Genomic DNA, 27776 nt, shown 5'->3' with positions numbered 1-27776 from the left:
GTTCCATCAGTGAGTCATTCCGTCCGTCTGTAAAGATACATCCAGGGATTTTTCTAATACATTCCAGCTGTTTTCCCTCCCAACCTTTTAAAAAATATTGTTATTAACATTCATTGTGAGCTCCACCTCTTCCCTGTTTTTAAATAAAAAGGTAAAACAAAAGCACAAAACCATTTTCTTCCAAACCAAGGTCACATTTTTTATTTTCGATTTAGAATCTTGAATATGTGCAATTCTTACACAACGGTGCCACAGTCCTTCATAAAACGGAATGGTCTCAAGTGTGGCTCATGACTTCATGAGGTAAACACCTCATCCTTGAGGGGTGCACGTTACTTCAGTATGACACTGTGAGACACAAGGTGCTATTGTGTGAAATATAGACTATAATATCATGTAGTTTTCCCCCCAAGCAAAACATCAGGCAAATCCTGAAGCCACCATCAGGTGGCATCATTGAACAATCTATATTTTCTTTGTTTATAGTCAAACCAAGTGTTTTTGAGTACATTTTTAGACACTTGAGTATGTTGTGACATTACAATGCAATTTACATTTGTATTTAACATAAATGTTTCAAAAACATCTTATTAAGATAATTTAAAGACATACATAATGAAGAGCAACACATAATGCATCAATTTAGTTGAAATGAACAGAGAGTAAACAAAAGAGCAGACTAAATGGATCATCTGGAAACATTAAGGATATAATGAATGTTCTCAGTTTTAAGACATTCATCTGTATCTAATGTATTTACTACTGACTGATCTGAATACTGACTTGCTTATGGAGGTACACTGTCAATAGACACCATGTTAACTATAATTAACATATCCTTATCATTGAGTAAGCAACACACTGTATAATCATAATCATATTAGACATGAATGAACAAACATTAAATGCACATCATTGTGCAGGCAAGTGTGTCTCTCTTATCCAGCAGTGGGATTTTGGAATTTTGTTGGAAAGCAATGGAAACAGTCTGACTGTTGGTTAAAATGATTTAAGAAAATGAAGCCCTTTTTTTTTTAGAAAGCAAAATGAATTAGCAAAATGTTAGTGCTAAATGTCACTCAAGTGTGATCATAGCTCAGAAGGAATCAGTATGCATTTCCCTTCACTGGACAGGTAGGTATGTTTTAATCTTGTCCAGCAGTGCATTGGGATCTTGTAGGAAATCTGGAAAGCTGTCCCTGAAAGCATATGCAACCAAGCCTGCAGCAGCACCCATCAGAAGCAGAGCCCACTTAAACATTCTCTTGGGTCTGGGCTTATTACAAGGTCTGGTCATCAAAGGCTTAGACACTCTCTCCCACTGAGTGAGGATGGCCTGACGGGCCCCGGCCCACTTTCCTGGCCCTCTGAGACGATACTGGTACGGAGTCGTGGGACCAAACAAGACATTCAGTGCCAGCCTGGGATCAGTCAACAGCATCTTTGTGAAGTTTGGCTGAACTCCCACCAGTTTTGCGATCTCATCCATGTATGAGACATAGTCAACTTGGATGGTGTGTCTCTGACTGTGGACATACCTGAAAAGGAAACTCTTGCTGATTATTTTGAAGAGCAAATTTGGGTGCTTTCTAATACAAAGTACATTATATTTGTAAATGCAAAGATAAATGAACCCACAGCAGTACCTTTTAGCCATGGTGTCCTGCTTGCATTTGTTATCTTTTATCATTTCAGCCATTGAGGGAAGCTTGATGCAGCCTGTATGCAATGAGACACTGAGATAAAATAATGTGTCTCCTGAGTTGCAAAGTGACAGTAACAGAAACTTTGCATAACAATAGTAGTACCTTTGAAGACACGTGTGGCCCATCTAGATTGGATCTCAGAGATGGGCATAATGGCTCCCAGAGGCTGAATTAGCCCAATGATAGCCAGTGTAGGACGGTCTAACTCGGGAGGAAACACATACTTGTACAGGCTTGCTTTGTTGTCAGACACAGAGACCACGTGCGAAGCCAGGAATGGAAAGGAAAACTTGTAACCTGTGGCAAACACCTGCAAGACAAGAGACTTGTCAGGCATACACAAAATAACACACCAGCTGTGCTGCTTATAAGTACATACACAAAAAAACCTACCACCAGGTCAACATCTTCCACTACAGTCCCATCATCAAACTCCACAGCGGATCCTTCAATGCTACAGATGTTGGGTTTCACCTGAACAGTCCCAGATAGGATCCGGTTGGGGAGCTCATCATTGACTGTGGGATGTTGGCTGAACATCCTGAGATTCATATTCACACTGGTTAGTTAGGTTAGAAGTAATTTGATGAGTACTGCAAGCATTTTAATTAAGATGAGATGATAAGTCACAAAGGCTTATCATTTTTGCTGTACAGCAATGCAATGATGAGTCTCTGCCTCAAGGTTGTCAATACTGGTGTTAGAAAATAACTTGTATGTTCACTTCTGTGTCTGAGGGTGGTGAAAAACTCAGTAATAGTCCAAAATTACAAGGTGGTGAATAAAGTTTATGACCATCTTCTGATAGATTTGGAGACATCTAGTTGTGAAGGAAATATGTGTCTTATATACAGTACATACAGGGTACATCTGTATAATGGGACAATTAGCTTTACAGCTAATAAAAATACAGGTAAAACCTAAATAAAAAATATTCTGGTTTAAAGGGATTTGGCAAGATGTTAACAGATTATCCGCCGTGGCGAACCCTTAAGGGAGAAGCTGGAAGAAGCAGAAGATTCTGGCTAAAAGTATACATGTGCTGGATTAACAAAGTGCAAACCAATGGGAAAAATAAACCACTGCAAATACTCTACCTGTGATTTGGCTTAAGGCTGTACAAAGCATGGTCAAATCTTTGGTTGACCTTGCGCTCTCCCAGAGAGCAGAATAAACCAAATGGAAGGATTTTTTTTACAGTGTTTAAGACTCTGTTAAAAGACAAATCTAACGGGATGCCGTTGTCCCCAACTCTGTTCAGAATCCAAGCTCCCCTTCGAGTGCTTAGGTAGAGCTGAGAAGGAAACAAACATTATAATAGGTCAATATCAAACCAATGAAATGCTTTTACTACATAAACATAAGGTCTGCCTTTGTTTGTTGGTGAATTCTGACATCAAATGTTATTGTAACTGTAAGGAGGTAAATACAATTTGATCATGGGTGACAAGGATGATAGCCAGTGCTATGGTCAACAGGCTACAACACACTAAAAATAAATAGTTGATCTTTGCAAGTCCAACCTGTTTAGTGACTCTGCTCAGCTCCACTGCTATGTCTCCCCCAGAGTTTCCTATTCCAACCACTACAACTTTTTTATCCCTCCAGTGCTCAGGAGTCTTGTAGTCTCGACTGTGGAAATATGTCCCTGTGAATGTTTCAATCCCTGAAAGAAAGACATTGACTTGTAACTACCAAAGAAATGTACATCTTTACTTCTGGGTTTTTGTAAGTGGGTCATCTTAACCCATGCGAGAAGTAGAAAAAAAAACACAATTACTGATTATAATCTGTAGTGACTGGAGCGGAGGTTCCGTATCCCTGATAAAAGTAGACTTTGATCTGTGAGTGAAGTACATTTTACTGCACTTATAGTAGTATCGTTGATCACCTTGTGCACTGTTTTCATGACACACTTGTAATGTATTTAGTGTGCTAAAGGTAAGTGTGCCAGAGGTTTTTACGTAATCAGATACCAATAACACTGTCCACACTTCTCCTCTGTTAGATTTACAGATATTAAGTTGTAAAGGAATCCGTGTTCTGATGATGAACCAGTAATTGTCATGAGAAGAGATCTTGATAGTCATTCTGGCCACCGATTAAAAAAAGGAACCGCTGCAAATGCATTACCTGTGATTAGGCGAGCTCATAGGGAAATTCTCTTGCTCATAAAACCTGCTCTCTCTCCCAGACTGCAGATAACCTAATAGGGAATAACTTTCCTTAAAGAGTCAACAACCTTATTTAAAGTCAAATCAAGCAGAATGTCGTTGTTTGGGACCAGAACAAGAAGGTTGCTGTTTCACGTCCCCTGTGTGGTTTTTCTCTTAGTTCTCCGGTTTCCTCTCACATGTGCAAAAACATGTAGTGGTTAATTGGACACTCTCAATTGATAGATTATAGATGCATGGGTGGATGAAAGTCATACCTGGGAAGTCATGGAGGGGCATGTTAGGCTGGCAGTGATGTCCGATACAGATCATGACAGCATCAAAAATGTGCTTTTCCTTTTTGCCATCTTTGTTCTCCGTTTCAATATCCCACTGGCCTGAGTGAGAGAAATCCGACCTCTGCTTCACCTGCAAGACTTTGGTCTAGGTGACAGAGAGACAGAAGGAAACTGCGATTACAACGATATATAATAGATAATGTGCGATATATTATAACAAAATAGTCTTTCAAATGTGAAACTGAGGCAATAATAACGAATCATTTCAGACGTTTTTTTCTAGGAAGGAGGTTAGTGGGGAATACTGACTTTGAAGCGTATGTGCTTGGTGAGCTGGAAGTGATCGGCATACATCCGAAAGTATTCCATGATGGTGGAGTGGTGCATGAAGTTTGGGAAGTGTGCGGGAATTGGAAAGTCACTGAAACACATCATCTCCTTGGAGGTGTTGATGATGACAGAGTGGTAGATATTGGCCCTGTCTGGCTCAGGTTCCTCCTGCAGGGTTGTAAGGATACATCAAACAAGAACAGAGAGAAATGGTCACCATCATATGATATGTATATCCTTTTAATTTGAATAATTTTCCGAGTGGCAACATACAAATGTTAACGCTGCAGCCTGGTTCATTTATAATAATATATAACTGTTTATAGCCTGAAGACAACTAAACTGGAACCTTTGCAAAGTGAAAATGCTGCATTAACATTTAGTTTATCTTTAGATTTGAAATAATCAAATCACAATCATGTGCATAAAGTATATTTCATTGCATTCATTTGATTCCCAATCAAGATACACTGGCAAAAGTTGCTTTACATTGTTGACATGGACCTAAGAACTGTTATACTTGACAGCGTTAATGCAGTAAAATTAATAATTATTTAAAAAAAGCAAAGCACGAAATGGAAAGAAAAAAAAAGACTGAGTTAACTTGAGGTGTTTTACCCCTAGGGCCCCCATAGTCCTATGAAAAGCATTTCTTGCCCTGTTTGGGTCAGTTCCGGACATTCACAAGGGCAAGGAAAAATCAACATTTCACAATCTCTTCACAAACAACATTTAAAAAAAAAAGAAAAAAAAGAAATTCTGGGAATTATGTTTTCTGATGTTCTGAAGGAGTTTTGGCAAACTGATTTAAATAGGGAAATTGCAGAATGGCCAAATACTGTATACTCTTGAGAATAACTCTTTATAACCCCAACTATTTACACAAAGCAGCCCCGTCAAAGATACTAAAAAGACTATTCTGAGACTGATAATTTGCCCCAAAGCACACTCAGACTTCATGGCCTTTGCACACTATTAGCATAAACATAATTTAATGAGTGCACGGCGGTTTTTGGTCACTTATTTGCTGAAGCAACTGCGATCGTGTTTATATTGTTTGCCTATCAGCATCTGTTACCCTCATCGCTTAATTTGTTTGTAGTCAATAAACAAATGAACTAGGTTTATCTGTATTTTTGAATGTCTGTGTGGTCATCTACGGGGCACAAATAAACAAAGTTGGATAGAAAAATGTACACAGTGAATATAATGAATCTTTAAGTACAGTGAACCTTCGAAACAGGACATTCACTTTATATTATGATTGTTGTACAATTGAGCACTGGATAACTATTTGTTCTTAAATGCAATGATAAACACACTTTGTGACCCACCTTGTACCTCCACAGACCTCCAATGTCATCACTGCTTTCATAGCAGACAGGCTCCAGACCTTCATCCAAGCAGCTCTTGATACAGGCAAGACCTGATGTGCCCCCTCCAACGATGGCCACGCGGCGGGTCATCCTTCAGCTCTGTGGAGAACAAACCACACCAGGCAACAGTGTTTGCTTTATTGTAAGAGTGAGATGCAGCCATGCAGCTGCAGGAAGTTCATCTTTAATCACCCACTTTGGCACATGCGTTAGCTCACGTAGACCAGTTTTTTTCTTGAGCTACAGAAACAAGAAGATTTTACATTCATGTGGATGTAGATCTGTGCTTCTCTTCTTTTTTTTGTTTTATTTTTATCTTAAATAAAATCAAGGTTGAATACGTGTGTGAATATGTGTATTTAATAAAAGCATGGGGAGTATATACATTTATATACTGTATATACAGGTTAAATGCATGCTGTGGTTTCCTTATCTGTTCGCCCTTGTGTTTCTGCAGATTCAGCAATGTTTATCTGAGTGCAGAAAAATGCAAAACACTTGATGCACAAGGGACCTTCATGCATGTTTGTTTTGATGTGTGTAATTGAAAACGTGCATAGAAAATAATGGAATCTCTCATATAATGTAACCATATTCTACAGCATGACACAGTCAGATTTGTTTGTCATCAACTTAAAGTCAAGAGAATCACTTTGTGCTTGAACCACATCACACACTCACACTCTCACACACACACACTCACACACACACACAGCTCAGCCTTCGTCCGCAACAAAAACAACCGGAGGAAGCGAGAGAGCAAACACGAGGACAAGAATTCTGCACCAAAACTTCGAAAAGTTCAGCAAAACCCGAGTGCACGGATAACGTTTTCCTGTAACAATCGCACTTTATTGACTTTAACTTGGTGAACACATGAACTGTTGTTCACTTCTTGTCCTCGGGCGTTGCCTTCCATCTCCGAGTAGCGTTCACTTTCGCTGCTAATGTTGTTGTTTTTTTGTTTTGTTTTAATTTTTTCTCTCTCCAAAGTCATGATCGAGCTTTAAGAGTTTTGTTGTGCAAACATGTACAGTGTGTGTGTGTGTGTGTGTGTGTGATAGTCTTACCTCTCTGGACTCACGCGCAGACGTGATCCACTGTGTTTTGCGCTGTCTTTAATAATAACGGCTGCAGGAGGCGGAGTGTGTGTGTGTGTGTGTGTGTGTGTTATGTAACTGTACCAGCTCCATAAATCACAGGCGGTGGAAAAGCAAAGAAACAAGTGTGCAAACATCGGACTGGACCAGTTAATGATCAAACCTCCATATACTGTGTTCACTGAGGCTTTATGGCTGCTAAATTACTTTTCCCCCAATTAATCTTATCTTGACATTTTCTCTCAACGGATTACTATTTATGGCTATCTATCTATTTCTGTTTTAGATAAACAATTATAGCGATTATTTAATAAGCAGTGTCCTTTCTGGCAGAGCCACCATACTCATACCTATATAATGAGCTTGGGAATCTGCAGTCTCACCATTGGATGTCACTAATTCTTACACACTATACTTCTATCCATCCATCCACCTTCTACCACTTAATCCTCCACATGAGGGTCACTTGGGGGCAATGGTGCCAATCTCAGCTGACATAGGGCAAAAAACGGGGTAACACCCTGGACGGGTCGCCAGTCCATCGCTGGGCAAACAATCATAAACTCTCACACCTACTGTCAATTTAGAGTGTCCAATTTGCTGTGGGAGGAAACCAGAGAACCCAGAGAAAACCCCTGCACACATGGGGAGAACATGCAAACTCCATGCAGAAAGGCCCTTGTTCTAACAACTCGGGTCATGAATCCAGGTCTTCTTGCTGCAAACACCAGAGTGCTAACCAGTACACTAACCATGTGGACCACACTAGACTTCTTAACTAATGAAAAAGAAAAAAGCCATAGTCTTATTCCATATTGTAGAACATGTTGCTTTACTTTGCTTAACAAAGAAGCAACATTTTAATTTTAATTACACTTTATTAATGGTGGTTAATGTCTCTGTACAATTTTCTTATCTCATAAATGAATAAAAAAGTCATGAATCAATCCATCCCCCAATATTACTCCTATTCCAGTTGAAGCGGAGTACAAGTAAAGACAAATGTGAATGAAAGACTCTCACATATTATATTATCTAGTGTTTCAGAAACAAATGACCAAAGATACATAAAGAAATCCTTCTTTGATAAGGATTTTAGTTAGACGTGCCGGTGGGGATAACCTCAATCGACCATTCACCTAGACTACTAAGGCAACTCCCATGATGGACTGAGCACTTATCTTATCTTGAACAAAGCCACCCTTTATACACAAAAGACTTCATATACTGTACCTTAAATGTTGATTATTTATCATGTGGATAAAAGTTGCACGTTGTCGTTCACGCTAGATTGATCATAAATCTTTTTGAGACAAACATGTCCAAGCCAGAAAGAACACGTTTATCACAGGACTTATTTTGGATTTCTGCCTCATATACTGTCATGTTTACCATCCATCATTTCCTCACAATCAAATTTATAAAAACATAAGAAACCCCCCTGACACACAATGTCTGTGTGAAGAAGAGCCTGCAATAGTATTAGTGTCAAAGTATCTGCCAATTTCTCAACTTTTACAGTTTTGTAAATAAACTTCATATAACTGTAAAATGCAATGATTCTATCTTTAAAATTGCATTGTAAGTTATTAAAAAGTGCAAAGGTTCAGGCTGTTTGTGAAATATATAATAGGTTCTTATGTGTGGATAATTAAGGCCACAGACTCACTAAACTGTATGTTTATTTGGTATAAATTAAAAAAAAAAGAATATGATATAAATAAATGAAAATATTATAAAGCCAGTGTTATGTTAATATTTTATATAAAACAATGTAAGTCATTTATAACATAAGGTATTACAATGGGTTTTTAAACTGTAATCTGTAAAATGTAGCTGTGCTTGTGTCTCCCTCTGCTGGGTTACTAAGGAAAGCTGTGATTCCTCACTGTTGCAGTATATATAGATTGCTAAGATCATGTAAAAAAATAAAAACATTATAATGAATATACAAAAACTAGATATGCCTTTAATTTTCAAAAAAGGATTAGTGTACACTTCAGCTGCAGTATACGTCTTCTAACAGCATGTTCTGTCTACGGCGTTAAGAAAAGAGAGAGGTTTTTCATTTTAGTAAAATTCAGTTTCATTTTATAGCATAAAATTACTTGTATTATCTCAAGGCATGTTACATGTCAAGGTCAACACTTCACAACATTATTTTATATCAGTTACAAATAAACACGCTGCTTATTTGGCAGCGAAGAAAAAGCAGAGATGGGGTTTTTTGTAGCACACGCAGCACAGCAGGGCGACACCCGACACAATCCCTATCATGCTTAGTCTGGAACAGGCTCTGGTCTGGTCTGGTTGTGGTACCACTCTGGACTTGAAAGGCTGAACCACACGGTCCCACTGCGTGAGAATGGCTTGACGGGCACCAATCCACCAGCCTGGTCCAGTCAGACGGTACTGGTATGGAGTGCAGGGACCCAGCAACACCTGCAGTGCCAGTCTGGGATCCCTGAGGAAGAGCCACAGTATGTTTGGTCTTACCCCTACCTGCTCTGCCAAAGAGTCCATGTAAGGAATGTACACCACCTGGAGGGGGTTTCGCTCGGAGCACCTAAAGCTAAAGAAAGACAGAGAGAGTGTGTAAGATATGAAACAACTCATTTAAAATAAAAGGTTGTATATTGTAGTCATTTGAAATTTGACAATATACAATACATTGACAATAAAGGAGTAAAATGTAACAAGAGTGAAATTAATAAAACACTGACAACATGAGGTGAAGGATAATCTAGACGGTGTGATCTCCCCACCACCCTAGTAATCAGTCACATCTGATACACCTGTGGCTTTATAGATTCACTTGATGAACACATGCGGCCGTGAGCTGCTTAACCTACAATGCCCCCTAGTGTAGACCACCAGCGCTACTTGCAGCGAGAAGACCCGGGTTCGAGCCCCGGTTGGAACAAGGGCCTTTCTGCATGGAGTTTGCATGTTCTCCCCGTGTGTGCGTGGGTTCTCTCCGGGCTCTCTGGCTTCCTCCCACAGTCCAAAAACATGCAATGTGGGGATTAGGTAAATTGGACACTCTAAATTGACCATATGTGTGAGTGTGAGAGTGAATGGTTATTTGACTCTATCTGTGTGTGGCCCTGCGATGGACTGGCGAACTGTCCAGGGTGTACCCCGCCTATCGCCTGATGTAGCTGAGATTGGCACAGCACCCCCCGCGACCCTCTGGTGGAGGATAAAGCGGTAGATGATGACTGACTTTCTGCTGATGTTTTGGTAACTCCTCGTAGATCTATCCTTCAGTTCATGCTGGATTAGTTCCTCAAACTACCTGGCAAGGAGTTTCTATGGAGGAGGGGAAGGGGGGAAAAATACTCTCCAATAACTTTAATTTGGGTTGTAATACCAGTTGCATATCTTAAATAACTTATTAATTAGGTAATAAAGAATCCTTTACAAGACGTCCTTTATGACATGCCACATAAGCCATTGTTAGGGACTAATAACGTGTAGCTTTCTCTTGAAGATCATTATCCTGATCTTGGCTTTTTTGTTTACATTATGTATGATGGAACAACATTTCATGTTATGTTGTGTGTGTGTGTGTGTGTGTGTGTAATAGATTTACAAAGTCTACTTAGTTACAAAGACCAAAGTCCGTAGCAAAGGAAGTGCGTCTCTCCCACAGAAAACAATTCTCCTGTAATGTGTAACATGCACACCAATGTACTTATTTCGCCTGAACTGGTACAGCAGAACCAATGGCATCGTTACCATGGTTACAGTAGCTTTTACAGCTAATCAGGTTAGGGGGTGTGGCATTTACCACCAAGCGTTTGACCAGTCTCAGGCAGGTAGGTAAAGAGACAACACATTTCAGAAAGAGGATGTTAAGAGCTGTGGGAATATACACACTTAGACAAGTACAGCCACACTATGAACACATGAACCTGCAGACATACAAAATAGAATTGATGGACATTGATAGAAAAAATTGATAGAGAAATATTTTCTTCGATTTCGATAAAGAGGAATTACTAGGAATTTAACATTTTCATACATCCTTCATACAAGTATAATGACATTTTCCCCTTTTACATCTTTTGACCACAACTCATTGTCGGCATAGTTGTGGTGAAGCTAATTAATAAGTAACAGTAGAGGTTGAGACACCTCAAAAAAGAAACAGAGGTAATATTAGTTTATCAAAAAACAGCCATGTTCATGGTGCAACATTTTTTGATGACTGATTTGCTACATTAACAGAAGAATACGGTATATGCAGGGCTTTTTTCCCCTAGTAAGTGTTCGTTATTTCCTACCTCTGGTGCATTGCTGTGGTATCTTTCTGTATTTCCTTCATCATGGTCTCTTCTGTGGGGATGGTTAATAAGCCTGCATGGGAGAAAAATACACACACATCTCATAGAGCAGCTCCAGTATACTGTCAACAAAGAGTGTTTCAAAGTTCGTATCAACTTTTCTCGTATCATAAGCAGCTGTCACGTAACAGCTGCTAAAGGGCCTTCGGACTGGCACAAGGAGTCTAGTGGATGTGGCCCCCTGGTGGATAGGGTCAATTAAGAGTGTCCAATTAACAATGAGCATTGGGTACCTTGCTCAGGGGCACCCCAGCCCTTAACCGCCAACCGTTTGGTTACAAGCCAAGTTCCCTTTCCGCTGGGCTATGGGCTGCCTCAAAGTCAAAATATCACATGAACTGATAAATACTTGTACAAATCCACAGTTTTTGTGTTGTGCTTTACCTTTAAACACTCTTGTCGCCCAGCGAGCCTGCATCTCAGCCAGTGGGTTAATAGCCCCTAAAGCGTGGATGAAGCCCACTACTGCCAGTGTTGGCTGGGTGAGTGAGGGAGGGAACACGTGTTTGTAGAGATGTAGTCGATAACCACATTTATTCTGCAGTGCCGGTGGCAGGAAGGGGAAGCTGTAGTTGTACCCAGTGGCAAACACCACAACATCCACCTGAGGACGCAAATTAAAACAAATAAAGTTATACTGATAAGACAAGGACGAGCATTTAAATCATATGTGATCATATGAGCTTTAAACACTATCATGACTTTTGTAGATATATTACATCTCACTGCTAAAGACATTATCTAAAGTGGATCACATGTCGCACCTTGTTTATGACGCTCCCGTCAACAAAGACCACAGTGGACCCAGATAACTCCTTCACGTTTGGTTTCATCTGAACACGACCTGAGATGATTCGAGCGGGCAGGTCATCATTTACAACTGGAATCTGTGTAAAAAACCTGACACAAAGCAGACACACAACAAACTTTTTACTCATGACTGCACTATGAGTACAGCTCATATAAATATGGACACTTCTCTTGTGGGGACTAGTAGTCAGAGTTTAGTTTCCTTCCCTCTGCTAGCCATTTTAGAATGACTAGAGCAATCACTATTCTATCTTTTTTTCATGAGATTAATTTACTATTATGTATTTAACGATCTTCAATGCTTTGTAGTTTCTGATTTGTTGTCTTCTTGTTTTTTATGTTCCTCGTTGCCTGTCGAGATCAAATTATCGTTGAAATAATAATAAAATTGAAGTTGTAGTCAAAGAAGTATATTCTTGTTTATTCTCCGGCAGATGATGTTAAAGTTTGCACTTAAATACTTATAACTTAAAATAAGGTTTCCTGATTACCCATGTCTTGGTTTCAGGCCATATAGTGTGTGGTCAAACGCTTCGTTCAGCTTCTTCTCCAGCATCCTGTTCATCCTCGAGGGGAAAAGCTTGGATATCATCAAATCCATTCGAGAAGTCCCAAAAAGATCACAAGGAAATCCCCCTTGTCCAACACGGCTGACAACCCATGCACCGCTCCTGGTACTGAGGTACACCTGTGGTCCACGTTAGACCAGAGAGAACAAACAACTGCTTATCATCTTTTACATTTTGAGCATTTTAGACACCAAACAGTCATTTTATCTTTACCCAACAGGTAAAAAAATAAGCTCATTACCTTTTCAGCAACTCTACTGATGTCCACAGCAATGTCACCTCCAGAATTTCCCATCCCAATAACCACCACTCTTTTCCCCTGCATACCCTCAGCACTGCGGTAGTCCCAGGAGTGAAAACATTTGCCTTCAAAACTCTCCATACCTGAAAGGAAATAAGAAAAACATATATAGTATAATGCAATGTAAATAATGCATCACGCATACCTGCACAGAGAACATGCATGTATTTTCTTTCACAGTGAAAGAAATACAGGTGATGTCAGTGAAAGAGAAGGAAAAGAACTATCTTATAAATGTGACTATGATAATATTATGATTCCTAGTACCTGTGAAGTCTTTGAGTGGCGTGTGAGGCTGGGTGAAGTGTCCCGTACAAACCATCACAGCATCAAAAATATGAGTCTCCCTCTGATTCTCTCCCGTCTGTGTCTCCACCTCCCACTGGCCGGTCACCGCATAATCTGGGGTCTGCCTCACATGGAGCACGGTGGTCTGAGACACACATCAACACAAAGAACACGGTATTTATTTAGAAATCCTGAAGAGAAATAATATAATACAACATACCGTCAATGGTCACTTTATAAGATACACATGCTTAATCAGACAATCACATGGATGCAACTGCATTTATGAATGTAGACACGGTCAAGACGACCTAATGTGATTCGAGCAAGAGAACCAGGCAGACTACGCTGGGCATTCCAGACTACTGAGATTTAATAATCTCGAGGGTTTATGGAGAACTGTCTGAAGAAAAGAAAATATGCTGGACGCTGGTGTCAATCCCAGCTGACACAGGGCGAAAGGCGGTGTACACCCTGGACAGGTAGCCTATCCATCACAGAACTACATATGGAGACAAACAACCATCCACTCTTTTCTTGCTGCAAAGGCGGGAGTGTTAACCACTACACCAACCTGACACCCCTCCTCCAATAAATGCACCTCGTAGTTGCATTTTAATCACTACTCTGTCTTTCTGGTATTGTTTTAATCGTTTTACCATGAACAGTAGATCTCTATGTCTGTTTTCACTTTGTCAAATGTTTGACACCTACCTACAGTATATTCATTATTTCTGCACAGCAACACAATGGCAATACACTCTTGTTGAATCTTGACTCCCTCTGTAGTCAATCAACCAATCATTCAGACTATTTAAATAGACATTTTCATACAAAGTAATGGAGGGAATTTAATGTATTGCTTTTGGATGGAAAAATCTGTCTGTGAGATAACAAGCGTATTTAAATTCCCCCATTTCTATTTGCACTATTAAAACGCAGCAGCTTGGATTTATGAACAAACTTGAAGACCACTGACCTGGAAGTGTATGTGCCGCTGCAGTTTGAAGGCCTTCACATAGAGGCGCAGGTACAGCAGCACCTCAGAGTGGTGCATGTGGTTGGGGAGCTCCGCCGGCGGAGGGAAGTCGCTGAAAGACATCATCTCTTTGGAGCTGTTGATGACCACTGATTCATAGATGTTGGCTCTTCCAGGCTCAGGCTTCTCCTATCAATGATACAGTCATTCATTAATTCATTGTCTGCCACTTTATTCTCCACATGAGAGTCACAGGGTCAGAGGAGTCAATCCCAGCTGAAACAGAGGTGAAGGACGGTGTGCACCCTGGACAGATCACCCGTCCATCACAGGGCCAACACACAGAAGAACAACCATTCACTCTCACACTCACACTTACGGCCAATTCAGAGTGAGCAATTAACGGATGGTGGGAGGAAACCAGAGTACCCGGTGAAAACACACACACACACACACACACAGGAGAATGTGTCTATACAGAAAGGCCCTCTGGTCTTTTTGCTGTCAGGCAACAATGCAAGCCACTGCAGCACCGTGTGACAATGAATGATACAATGGACACAAATATTTTCTTTTCTGCTTCATTTGAAATCAAAGTATTGGAATTTGACCATGATTACGTGCGACGATTAAAAACAATTAAAACAGTACCAGAAAGACAGAGTAGTGATTAAAGTGCAACTACGAGATGCATTTATTGGAACAGGGGTGTCAGGTTGGTGTAGTGGTTAACACTAACGCTTGTCAGCTAATGCCGTGACAAGCAAATCTACAAAACAGAGAACGATATTGCCATTGACACTTTGTGTCTCACCTTAAATCTCCAAAGACCTCCAATGTCATGGCTGCTCTCAAAGCAGGTCGGCTCCAGACCTTCATCCAAACAGACTTTGACGCTGGTCAGACCTGAAGGTCCCGCGCCGATCACTGCCACTTTCTGAACCATACTGGAGACACTGCTGTCTGAGATACAAATGAGAGCTTAAGTGAGATGAGTAGTAACTAAGTGTATCTTTGATTATGCTGAGTTGCTGATTTACACACAGTGTTTTTTTTTTGGTTACAGCTGTCTAAAGGTAACCTGATTATGCTGCTGCCCTTTGTCCTTAATGACAAGGGAAAAAACAGGGTTTTAACAGACTTTTGACACTTAAGATAGATAGATAGATACTTTATTCATCTCACAGAGAAATTCACAGTTATATGTTACAAGATAGAAACATAAGTACTTGAGACACCGTGTTGAGACAGTCTCAACACGGTGGTGTGTTTTTACACGAAATGCTGCACTGCATTGGATTCATTCTATTGAAAAATAATCCTATCAATTTGGCAGATGTAACCAGTGTTAAAAATAAAACTATTACTGACATCACCAAAAAGTTTTGCAAGCTGCACATACATGCTACAAAATGGCACTAATGTTTCAAAAACATGTTAGTGACAACCTGCCCCTCACAATAAAGTCACAAATATAGACCTTCTGTGTAGTAAACACAGATTATAAATTAAATAAGAACGATAAAAAGTAAATAAATAAATAAGGGAATTACTGCAGAGATGCAGGCTCCCCCATTGGCACTTATAAAAAATCAAATAAATTAAATAAATCACTTCACACACATCACTGATGATGGCCAGATAAATACTAACAACAACTTATTAAAAATACTTGTAAATACTTGCAATAAGGACACCATCCGTGAGTGTACCATTGCATGTGCCATAACAACCCTGCCTATAGAGCATTAAACATTAGAATAAAATAAACACTGTCTCTCACACAGAGAACAGCTGCTACTGCAGCAAACTGTGATGCAGTCACTCTTACCTCTGTTTAACATGGAGATTGAACCAAAGTTTACAAGTAGGGCTCACTTTGGCATTGGGACAAATTGTTTGCCGCTTTTCGGCCGACTACAGAGTTGCAGATCGGGGAGGGTGAGCGGGGCGGGGCGGAGTGAAGGAGTGTGTTCGTGGAAAGAAGGGGGAAGTGACGGAACGGGAAGTGACTTTGGAGGAGTGGAAGTGGGCGGTGTGTGAGATATTAGTCGGGATAATTCAGCCCCGACATTTCAGCCTACCCATCTGACCGACAGTCGTCCGAAAAAGTTGTTTCGAAAGTGGGTTCATGACTCGAGGCTTGAAATAGAGGGACCTCTCCTGGAAGTCTACCTCTCAGGTGACCCACAGAGACTTGTTGCGTGAATGGGGTGAAGTCTAACCGTTTCTTCTATTCCAGACAAGGTTGAAGAGTACGAGATGAATTGTACTTCCGCCCATCTTCTACTGCTTTATCCTCCACACGAGGGTCACTTTTAAAATGTACTTGTAAATGTAATGTGTTATTTAAAAAAAAATCCAAAATAAAGAACTGTGACAGTACATTACTGCGGACCATTAAGTCACTATCATGATTTGTAGCTTATCAAAGAGCACACTGAAGTATAAAAAAGTTATATATTAGCCATCAACACAAAATGTATATTTCCCTTATTCTCACACAATTTTGTTTTAAAACAATCAATATGTTTACACGTCATATGAATTTATCAAAATGATCAAGTTCGATACAGATAATTACCACATGTGCAACACATGAATGTAAAGCCAACAGCTCTTTAGTTGTAATACCATCGACAAATTATAAAACTCCTTGCATGATGTGTTTGATACCAACGCTTTTTAATGGGATGCAATGATGGCATGACATGCAAGAACCCACAACATTATTTCATCTTTTGTTTATTCACAATGTCATTTTGAAAATTTCATGGAAGTGAGGTCAACAGTGTCTTGAATAAGTAGGAACACATTTAACCATAACAACTGTCAGTCAAATAGTTTTTCTTCCACAAAGCTCTCATCTTCCTCCTCGCCCCATCCTCCAGCAAACACATTTACCTCAACGCTTAAATCCCTGAAACAGATCTCACTATTAAAGGCAGAATCAAATCAAGTTGAATTTGATTTGGGACCCCCTCCCACTACCTCAGAATAGCCAGTGTTCAACTATTATTGCATTAATGTGTTATTTACACCAAACCAGTGTTTTGTTTTCCAAAATAAAACCAAATAATTAATAATAAATAAATAAATAAAAAAAGATATCTAGATCTAGAGAATATATTAAAATGTTTTTTTTTTGTTTTTTTTTACCACACACTAGCTGCTTAGTTCGCTTATGCCTTGGGCCGGCTCTGATTAAAGGTAGCAACTCCCCATTTAACAGTCAGAAAAAATTGTATTGTATATTGTAACTCTGTCCAATGTGCTGCTGCCTGTCTTGGCCAAGACCCTCTTGTACAATGATATTGTTTTTTTAATCTGAATGAGATTTCTGGTTAAATAATAGTTATAGTAAGATTAGATGCCGTGTTCCAACATTATATGTATGCTTTACAGTCTAGGGTTTCAACATGGTCAGTGAACACAATAACAGAGTTAAACTTACAGCTGGGAGGGTGGAACCTGAGAGACATAAAGTCAACAAAATACAGGTTCTCACTGTTTGGAAATACCTAAAGAGTGCACATTCTTAAGTGCACTCTTTACTGTAAGACGTCATCAGCAAATCATGACTTACCCCTTCTCTGAAATTCTGTTAGCGCGAATGATGGCCACTAGAGGGTGTCATTTATATATGTGGTTTTCGGCCTTTGTCAGCTTGGACTGGCTCTAGTGGCCCTGCAACCCTCATGTGGAGGATAAAGAGGTAGACAGTGAATGAATGAATGAACAAATGTTGGCAGTCAGACTGTGTACTGTGTGATTTATGTGCTGTATTGTCCAAACAGTGAAGCATTATTGTGCATGAAATATGTTTACTCAGTGTAGTCTCTCAGGTGTGTCCTTTGCAATAAATGTTGATTTGTTCCCAGTGTTCCCTCGCAGCTGTGACTCAATTCTGCCCTTGTAATTATCAACCAAGTTGAAACTTTAGACTGTAACCACTTTAAGGAAGTCTTTCTCTTCAATAAACAACAAACGTGGAATACAAGTACTTTGTACTGGTAAACTGAGATAGGCTTTTTTTTGTTCCGAGAGTTGATTCAATTGGCAGTTGGAGCAGATATTTCAGTGTTCCTGTACTGAAAGGTGTATATTGTATTATGTCAAAATATGTTCATGTCTCAAATAATAATGTTTATTGTGATACCTGTTATGCTATTCTTGTTTTTGTCTGATTGTATTGATTATCCACTTCCTTGTATTTATATTTATTATATTATTTCCTTGTATTTATAATTTTTATATTATTTCTTATTTTATTTCTGAATCTATTCCTGTTTTCTCGTAGTGACAAGTACATTTCCCCTGTGTTGGATCTACTTCCACCTTTCACCCACTGACTACATTTCCCATGAAGCTTTGCGGTGTCACTTGACTTTGTGATGTTTTTTCATATCGCGTGTCAACAAATCCGCGATGTCCTGAGTAAACCAGTTAAAACCAGTAACGCACTTGTCTACTTACAAACTCGATGTCTTCGACGATAAGAAGGAAAAACAACCTCTCGGGTAAGTTTATATTTGAATAATCTTATTTTAAAAAAGCATATTTTGCATAGATGCATTTTCTCTTGATCGTTAAATCGCTGAAACAACATCCATGTCTTCATCGTTATTACACGGTTAAGGCTGTAGGAGCATGATGCAATGTTTTGCTATTTAAATAGTCAACTGTCTGGATAAAACGAGTTTAAAAAGTTTCCACCACTGTTTTGTTTGCTTTCTTTTCTCTTCTCTGTTTCCTGTCTGTCAGTGAACACAACAAAGCAAATGTAGTTTGTACAGAAAAAAGCAGCAAATCTTACAAACGCTGGTTCCTACGTTTAGATTTCCCCTACGAACAGCTGGCTGCATATGGCAAGCCTTTTTAACATTTAATCGCCAAGTTTGACTGTCTGGAATTACTATTGCATAGATATATTATATCTGTCACGGACATTACTAGTCGAAACTAGTTTCAGAAATCTGCAATTCACCATTTACTAGTCAAAATGATGTCACAGATGTCCCTTATTCAGTTTATTCAGAATGGCGTTACACATGAATGGCGAAATTACGTCATTCTGACTAGTAAAAACTGAATTGCAGGTATCTGTAACTGTAGTTGTGACTAGTCAGAATGATATTGCAGATATCGGTAGTGAATATCCTGTGTTTAAACCGCTTGCCATAGTAGTGTCTAAAAGGGCTACACACGTCATTTGTTTCCTCTTGATTATACTATATATAATATTATAAACACCTATTTGGAAAAATATACATATCTTTATGTGTGTATTATAGATTTTTCCCCCACAGATGTATTTCACCTCCCGGGGCTCTACACAAAGACTTGTTGAATAATCTGAACACCTGAAAAGGTGACATAACAAAAGAGGATTACTCAGACTAATTATTGGGAAAGTGTGCTTGGTGAGAATGCCTGCCAGCAATTTGGCTTTTTCTGCCAGTCTGTTTTTGTTTTATGAGGAAGTCATATTTTTTAATTTTTTATTATGTTTACCCCTGAGAACCCCTTTTACCCTATGTATGTGTGTTGTTATTATACATTGCTGATCATAGGAACTATATTAATCAGTAGGAGCCTAAAACTGTGTTTGGCAGCATTGTGAAATTCCTGCATTCAAGATCCATAACAGATGCATGTCTGAAAACATTGTCTGACACTTGTGTGCATCAGGTCATTAACATCAATCATGGCTCCCGCTGTCGACAAAAAACTGACGGGACTTGTTGCAGCTACATTCACTCCATTCACCACACACGGGTAAGCGGTCTCTCACAAACCACTTCCCCTTTGTCTGTCTTCACTGACTGGTGTATTTGGTGTATACATTGCGCTGTGGAAAGTGTGGAATGAGTGTTGAGATATCTGAAAACTTTGGTCGCTTGCACTCCACTTAGATCTGGAGTACTGTAGCATGTTTGGTATTCTTTTTGCCAAATGTGTGGCCCCATTGTTTTTACATTTTCCCAAAACAGTGAAATCAACCTATCAGAGATTGGACCTTATATTGACTACTTGAAAGAGAAGCAAGGTGTAAATAGCATATTTGGTAAGTTTACACGTAGATTCTTCTTTTGATGTGTGTCATTGTCTGTGCTTCCTTTTGAATCACTGATTTTACATGTTGCTTTGTAGTTACACGTTACATTTTGCCTGTATTTTAACCGTATTAAAATAAATAAATACTAAGGTTTTAGTGTCGGGTTGCCAGCTTATACAGGTTTATAAATTCCAAATCTTACTCAACTAGTTTTTAACTTTTGGATTACATAAACTCAGTAAAAACAAAGCTTTTTCAAATAATAAAATAATCTCATGTAAAAAAAACTAAAGACATGAACTCCAGTTCTGTTTTCTTTTAGGAGAGAAAAGAGACATAGTTGATTCAGCAGAATAATGTGTTTGACATGGTGTATCATACAAATGCATAGTTTATTTTTTAAGAAATGGCCATTAAATCTGTATATATAACATATAATAAAAACGATTACTACACAATAATAAATGGTCAAAAAGCAGAAATAGTAGTTGCTCATTAGCATGCACATCAGAACTATATTGGCTCTCTATCAGTCACTGTAAAGCACCAATAACTAATGGTATTCACCATAGTGTAAGTGTGCTACCACAGGGTAATTGAGTAATAAAATCCTTAATATGCTGTAAAGTGTTGAAGTGTCATATTGTGTTGAAACACAGTGACTTCCTCATGTATCGTGTTTTTTTGATTGTTGAAAACCATGTGAAGGTTTAATTTTATGACAAAAAGAATTTTAAAATTCTTGTATTTGAATAACTTCTAGACGTTTGTCATTTTCCTTTAAAGGCAACCAAAGCAAGTAATGATTAAAATCTTGAAAATAAATAATCAGACGTAAATTTAGGTTGGTTGAATTAAACTTTGTTAAATGTCATTTATTAGCACTATAATACAGTACAAACAAAATCAAGCACTTAATAACATTTTCACCCCCCCCAGAAGTTGAATACATAGAACCCACAGCTGTGTTTTTGTAGGTGTAGGTGTGTACTCTTACGCCTCACTTACAGTCTAAAGTAACACACCTGTGGGCTTCTCGACAAACAACATTACACTGTTGGGTCCACCAAATAACTGCCTCAAATAGAAACAGAGAAAAGTTAGCCATAGCAAAGCTGTACAGTTTGTTCTTCTCCTTATTTAATCAAGGCTAATCAGTGTTTGTAATGATCGCCGACTGTTTCACCCCGTCTTGTGCTCATACTTCCGTCCATGTGTGACCTTACACCTTACACAGCAGAGGATGTTTGTGCCTCATCTTGCCTCTTTTGGTCTTTTTTATCTCACTGTTGCTGTCTGCGTAACTGCTCTTTGCCCTTGATATTGTTTTGTCCTGGTTAATATTGCACACTCAGCCCTCCTGGTGGTGGATCGCTCTATGAATGGGCCCCACCGGAGGTTTCATCCAACCTTGCCAAAAAAGGTTTGATGCTGCCAGGTAGGTTAATCTTGGATATGTAGGTTCGGTAATCATCTTTTTATTTTGATATAAATTAGATGCTTTGGCTTTTTCTCTTGTTCTTGTTGTTCTTTTTTTTTTTTTAATTGAATGACATACTACTTTTGCATGTGCTGAATTTAAAGCGATTGATACAAGTCAGCACAAATAAGTTTTTCATTTTGCTTCATGTTCTTGTCAAGTGGAACATAGCTATGTAAATAAGACAAGACTTTGCCTGTTTATAGTGAATGGCACCACCGGAGAGAGCATGTCTCTCAGTGTTGCAGAGAGGAGGGACCTGGCAGAGGAATGGTGTCGGAAAGCTAAGGGAAAGTAAGTCATCATTATATGGAAATATTTCCACATCCTCTAAAACAGTGCCAGTATAGCTCAACATGCATTTCTTTTGTCTGCATGTTTCCACAGAATGGATCAAGTGATCGTGCATGTCGGTTGCATGTGTCTGAAAGACTCCCAAGAACTGGTGAGTTGTTGTTTTCTGATGTGTCATCTTTAAGAGCACATGACACACCATGACACACAAGAGGACCAAAATGGGCAACTTCCCCAAAATAAATTACTGGGTTTAAACCAAGCTTTTTCTATAAACCTGGCTCATTTTCAGGAAATCCTGTTTTATATCCCTTCAGATTTCCCTGGCCCCATGTTGGCTAGTCTTAAGACTTGTCCTCAATCAGGATTAAAAGATACAGTACTGTGCAAAAGTCTTTGTATGAGAATAGACTGCAGGTATTGAAGAAACACCAGTCACAGCGGAGTGACGCTTTTCTGTTGCACAATCAACTGATTGTTGTGGCTCTAGCATTTATAACACAAGTGATAATAATAATTAGAGTGCTATCAAAAGTTTGTCTGACCAGAAAGACAATCAGTGTGTTTACTCAAACTAGTGCAGTGCCTGTGCAAAACCTTTTTTTCTCTGCACCATGTTCATGTCCAGGCTCGTCATGCAGCACAGATCGGGGCTGATGGGATAGCAGTCATCTCCCCCTCTTTCTTCAAGCCCAGCACTGCAGGTACATGATGTGGGAATATGAAGTGGAAATATGTTCATACTTTTTTGCTGAAAGGTCACGCTCACTGAAAACACGTGACGCCAAACACCCACTTTCTGGTTATTCATCAGAACTGTACTCCAGATGTTCTCAAATAAGAGTTGAAAACCTGGATTAAGTTATTAAAAAGTATCCTGATGATTTATAGCTGTATGTTGTAAGAGTGGTGCAGCTCCTTAAAGAGCAGCAGTGTGTGGGATGAGTCAGAGCGACTTGTGTGTACAAGTGTGTGTGAGAGGCGTCTGACCAGAAAACGGTTGGAGTTAACAGTAAAAAATTGGCATTGATATGACCTGCTCTGAGCTGTTGGACCGAAACAAATGCAGATGTCCAAGTGTTCATCCTCCTATCAGTCTAAGTATCCAGCTCCATCTTCAGCCCTTGAGTAACCTGTGCTCTTCAACTATGGTCTGGAAGCTGAAGCAAGAACGCTTAGCATCTATATTAGGGATATGTAAATGAATTGGCTGAGTATTGGTATTAATAGCAATCAGAAGAGTGACAGGACTGGCTAAAATGATCACAACTCCTCTTTTACTTTTTTGTGCGAAGAAATAAATTCACCAGTCATTGGCTCTGACTCCACAATAATGTTTCAACGTAACCATGCAGTAATTAAGGCATTTTAATTGTTTTTAAAAAAGATTTTTGGAGATTTATTGAAGTCCAGGAAGCACTCCTACCCATGTGTTTTTTAAATGTAAACGGTGCATTTTTCTAATCCATTTTTTTCTTCTCACTCTGCTTCAGGCGCACTGAGAACATTCCTCCATGAAGTGTCTTCCGTCGCTCCAACCTTGCCTTTCTATTATTACCATATTCCATCAGTCACCGGTGTTAACAGTAAGTGCGTATAATGACTCATGTTTGCATAAATACTTTTACTGTGGGCAGACTGAAAGTGACTTACTCTTTGTTTATTGTCAGTTCTGGCGAGGGACATTTTAGAAGATGTGTGGGAACTCATTCCCTCTTTCAAAGGAGTGAAGTTCTCAGGCAGTGACCTCATGGATTTTGGCCAGTGTGTCAGCTACTGTCAAACACACTGGTCAGTCCTCTACGGAGTGGACGAGGTCAGCCTTCTCTTCTAATTCATCTGCTTTGTGTTTTATTTAATAATATTGTGTTTTGTGACTCATCATCAACATACGGCACATGATCTATTTTACATTTTTCCACAGCAACTGCTCGCGGCTCTGGTGATGGGAGCTGACGGTGCAGTTGGCAGGTCAGTACCTAATCTTTTATATGTAGCGTTGTAGGAGTTAAGACTGGCTTTGACACCACTTGGTCTTCACACAATCTCTGATGCACTTAAAATCAAGGCTGGTTGAGACCAGTTCCGCTAATGGGTTTGAATCATTATTGTGATTGAATGCAAATGCAACTGATAACTTAAACCAGGGGTCTCTGATATGGTGATATGATAAATAGTTCACAATATAAACATATTTACGATGAATAAATGATTTATTTATTTTTTAATTAAGAAAACATACAGAAATGACTCAACTTGGCATAAGTCATTTGTAGTTACAATTTTGTTGACTACATTTTCAGCTACTACACATCCCCCTCTCCTTCACAAGGAGTAAACGTGTGTTCTTGGAGACATTATGACCAGCAGACACTGTGTGAACAGTCTAACATCTGTCCTCAAGTGATCTGATCACCTGTAGACTACATAGGTCTGAGTGGGTCCTCCTCGGTGTAAGCCTTCTGACCCACTGCGTTTTGACAGGATTATCATAATAATATTAACACTGATTGTCACATGATTTTCTTTTTCTAATTGTTAAAATTATGCCATACTTGGTACTATTAGGCAATCTCAGAAATATGCCAGTGATTCTGGGGCCCACACATTATCGAGCACATGCTCTACTTTAACGCAGGCTTTGTTTGTCATGCTTTTATGTTCTGTAGTTAACATTAACATCTTTGTCCACAGCACATACAATTATTTGGGATGTCATGCTCGTGAGCTCATGTCAGCATTTGAGAAAGGCAATATTGTCCAGGCCAGAACGATACAGGTACTTGTGATCCCGTTCTCAACTTCTCTTTGATTGTGATATTTCTGTTTTTTTGACATCTTTGTCTCTCCCCCTGAGCAGTTCAAGATGCAAGAGCTTCTCAGTTATGCCAAGAAACTTGGTGAGTGTTGTCTGTGGCACCATTTCATATAATATATATATTATAAATAAATTCTCTTGTTCTATAGAGGTCATTCTCTCCCTTTGTTTTGTTGGACAGGCTTTGACCTTGGAGTGAACAAGCAGCTCATGAACGAGTTGTCAGGTCTGTGTCTGGGTCCCCCTCGACTCCCTGTGATGCAATGTCCTATGAGTGAAGCTCTGACCATCGCTAAGAAATACCGAAGCCTTTTTACGGAATGCTGATTTGGTCACACCAGATTGATTTAACTCCATTCCCCAATCTCCTGACCAGATACATTCTGTTCTGCAAAGCACTTTGTAACTGTGTTTTGAAAAGTTGCTGTATCAACAAATGTTATTGTGCAAAATGTTCTTTTGAGTATTTTTTTGTTTTTAAAATAGACCTTAACTATTTGCTATAAAAACATTCATGTGGCAGGTTTCACATGCACATTTTTACTTGCACAAATATACTACAATGTTTGTTTGTTTTTCACGTACATCCTCTACTGATCTTTTTAAATCAAATACATTGTTCATCATTTTGTCAGAGGTGAACGTTTGTTAAAACTCCATAACGTGGGTAAGTTCAGTGAATCATGAACTGCCACACATCAGCAGTATTATTATCACGTACTGTTTAAGATTATTGTTGAATGTAATTTTGGGAATTTAAGCACACGTAGCCTTTATTTTGAAGTGACATATACGTTCACTTTGATTCAGATTTGTAAAATGTTTGTAATAAAACCTTTTACTTGGACTTTTAGCTGACACCATCACAGGCAGAAAGAGCATTACTACAGTAGTCACTATAATATAATCAAGTAAAGTAGTATAAAATACCTGTAAATGTTATGAAATGTTGGTCCCTGAAGGGAACTATTTTGTTTAGGGAAGATTCTTTGCTTCGTATTGTAATATGTAATTCTGATAAATGCAAGTTCGTTAGCTTACACTGGAGAGTGTAAAAATCAAGAGGCCATTATAAGAACTGCACAATCATGCAGTGGTGTATGTCAGTGTCTAATTTTTCTTTTTGCTTAAGATTGATGATAAAATACCCTTCAATAGATATACTACCGTATATTCTTCATAGATTATTTCTAGTAACAGATATGCTGTGTCTTTTTCATGTGAAAGGAAGAATCTACTCTGTTCTGGTGAATGAAACACTAACATCTTGTTTGATTTTGTCAATTTAAGATTGCGCCCTATTAAAAATTTAAGCATCAATGGCTTGGTTATTAAAATGAGTCACCAATAAGTAAAAAAAATGGACTTAACTGTGATTTTTTTTTTGTCGCAACTGAAGTTGACTTTTAAGTCAGCCCTTTTTAAATCTCACATTTACTCCTGTCGTTTTAAATAACCTCAATGGGTAAAAAGTATGGTCCAATTTATTGCTTCACTCCTTACGAGAAAGCAGTTCATTAACAGACACATGTATGTAAATAGGGGGTCTGAACCCCCACACTGTGCATTCAGCAGCTGTGACTGCCATATATTTCAAAGTTCTCTTCTCACATTAGTGTTAATAACAAACAGTGTTCAGGTATGCACAGCGTTCGTACATGTACTTCCTGTTTTGCCCTGAGGGTTACCTCTCAGTGACAATAATATTACCTCATTTTAATCTCCCACATCTAATTTCCAGTGTTTGCAGTGGCTGTTTTGAGCAACACTATTTCTGATCCAGTATCCCAGCATGAACTGCAGCTACAGTGGTCTCCAACAGGAACAGTGTTGGGTTTACTGCACAGGAACAAGACATTTAGTATTACATAGCATGGTACTTTAATAAGGATCACAAAATACTAGGACATAACAGACCAAATCAAGATTAGCAATTAAGTAAAAAGAAGTCATGAAGCTGTGACAGTTATGTCAGTTATATGTTAAAATATATTATTCTTTTGTATATTTGTATGAATAATCCTTGTGCAGTTCTACTTAAATTGGATTTTCAGAGCAGCACTTGTAATGTATACAGCATTGGTGTAATCTGATGTACCTGTAATGTTAGAACACATGCACTATGAATGATCTGAAATGTGATCTTCCTTTTCAGGAAAAACCTCCAACATGGCTCTTCAGTTTTAATTATATTCAGAGTTTAGTGAATAATATTAGACAGAACAATTAATGAAATAGTGATTCTATGGCGTCATTACTGTGGGGACAATAGTTAGACAATAAGGGAATACTTTGTCAATGTTGTGGAGGATTATTGTAACCACACCAGTGCTGCCCCCTGCTGTCTGGGTGTGAACGGTGCTGCCCACAATGCTTATCGACTAAATAAATACGGATTAACAAACTGGCCTATCTTGATGTATGGTTTCTGCACGATGTAAACAACACGTAGGAAGTGGTTGTGCAAGAATAAAGTTGGTGTGTATTCAGTCATGACTTTGGACCTCTAAACTGAAACACACCCCTCCCTGACTGAGACTATATGACTGTATTTACCAATGTACTGAGTTAACCGGATATGCAAGAAATATTTTAAAACAAGAAGTAAATAAATTAAAGTACTGGATTCCCTGACTTTTCATTGGAAACAGGAAAAATAAACTACAGAAGGTTATTTCCTCCTTAGTATAACCTGCATCCCCAGAAAATGTAATCCCAATATGTCCTTTAATTTTTATGCTGCGCACAAACACATGTTTAATCTCTAAAATGTCAATATTAGTGACAGTTCTAAAGTATTTGGGCCCAAGGGGATGTTTTAAATATATTGCCCAAGTCTCCAACACAAATTTATAAGGTTCAGAAA

General features: G+C 38.8%; 3 protein-coding genes across 5 annotated transcripts; 1 reads left to right on the top strand and 2 right to left on the bottom strand.

The window, feature by feature from the left end:
• Positions 1-173: 173 nt before the first annotated feature.
• LOC131466071 (flavin-containing monooxygenase 5-like) lies at positions 174-7043 on the bottom strand. The gene is made up of 10 exons (XM_058639143.1): positions 6935-7043; positions 5823-5963; positions 4468-4656; positions 4138-4303; positions 3230-3372; positions 2804-3000; positions 2100-2247; positions 1809-2016; positions 1647-1719; positions 174-1538 (listed from the first exon to the last, which is right to left on the bottom strand). The coding sequence occupies exons 2-10, from the start codon at positions 5952-5954 to the stop codon at positions 1124-1126; spliced, it is 1671 nt and encodes a 556-aa protein (XP_058495126.1). The 5' UTR covers positions 5955-5963; positions 6935-7043; the 3' UTR covers positions 174-1123.
• A 1668-nt stretch (positions 7044-8711) lies between these two features.
• On the bottom strand, positions 8712-16205 carry LOC131465115 (flavin-containing monooxygenase 5-like). Its single transcript, XM_058637471.1, has 10 exons — positions 16092-16205; positions 15075-15223; positions 14261-14449; positions 13261-13426; positions 12934-13076; positions 12615-12811; positions 12078-12213; positions 11698-11917; positions 11254-11326; positions 8712-9536 (listed from the first exon to the last, which is right to left on the bottom strand). Exons 1-10 carry the CDS (start codon positions 16102-16104, stop codon positions 9155-9157), a joined length of 1668 nt encoding a protein of 555 aa, XP_058493454.1. The 5' UTR covers positions 16105-16205; the 3' UTR covers positions 8712-9154.
• A 2429-nt stretch (positions 16206-18634) lies between these two features.
• Positions 18635-25398, top strand: npl (N-acetylneuraminate pyruvate lyase (dihydrodipicolinate synthase)). 3 transcript variants are annotated; one of them, XM_058638777.1, is made up of 12 exons: positions 18635-18780; positions 19952-20038; positions 20254-20327; positions 22005-22092; positions 22186-22243; positions 22721-22796; positions 23586-23678; positions 23763-23908; positions 24017-24063; positions 24787-24871; positions 24953-24992; positions 25092-25398. In XM_058638777.1, exons 2-12 carry the CDS (start codon positions 19968-19970, stop codon positions 25235-25237), a joined length of 924 nt encoding a protein of 307 aa, XP_058494760.1. In that variant the 5' UTR covers positions 18635-18780; positions 19952-19967; the 3' UTR covers positions 25238-25398. The 3 variants fall into 3 exon arrangements, with proteins under 3 accessions (XP_058494760.1, XP_058494762.1, XP_058494761.1); XM_058638779.1 differs by lacking the exons at positions 18635-18780; positions 20254-20327; XM_058638778.1 differs by lacking the exons at positions 18635-18780; positions 19952-20038 and having other exon boundaries at positions 20194-21756.
• The last annotated feature ends 2378 nt before the right edge of the window (positions 25399-27776 follow it).

This window comes from Solea solea, chromosome 9 (assembly GCF_958295425.1).
Source record: "Solea solea chromosome 9, fSolSol10.1, whole genome shotgun sequence".
NCBI classification, from domain to species: Eukaryota; Metazoa; Chordata; class Actinopteri; order Pleuronectiformes; family Soleidae; genus Solea; species Solea solea.
The sequence above is the reverse complement of the archived record's forward strand: the minus strand, read 5'-3'. Positions and strand labels throughout refer to the sequence as shown.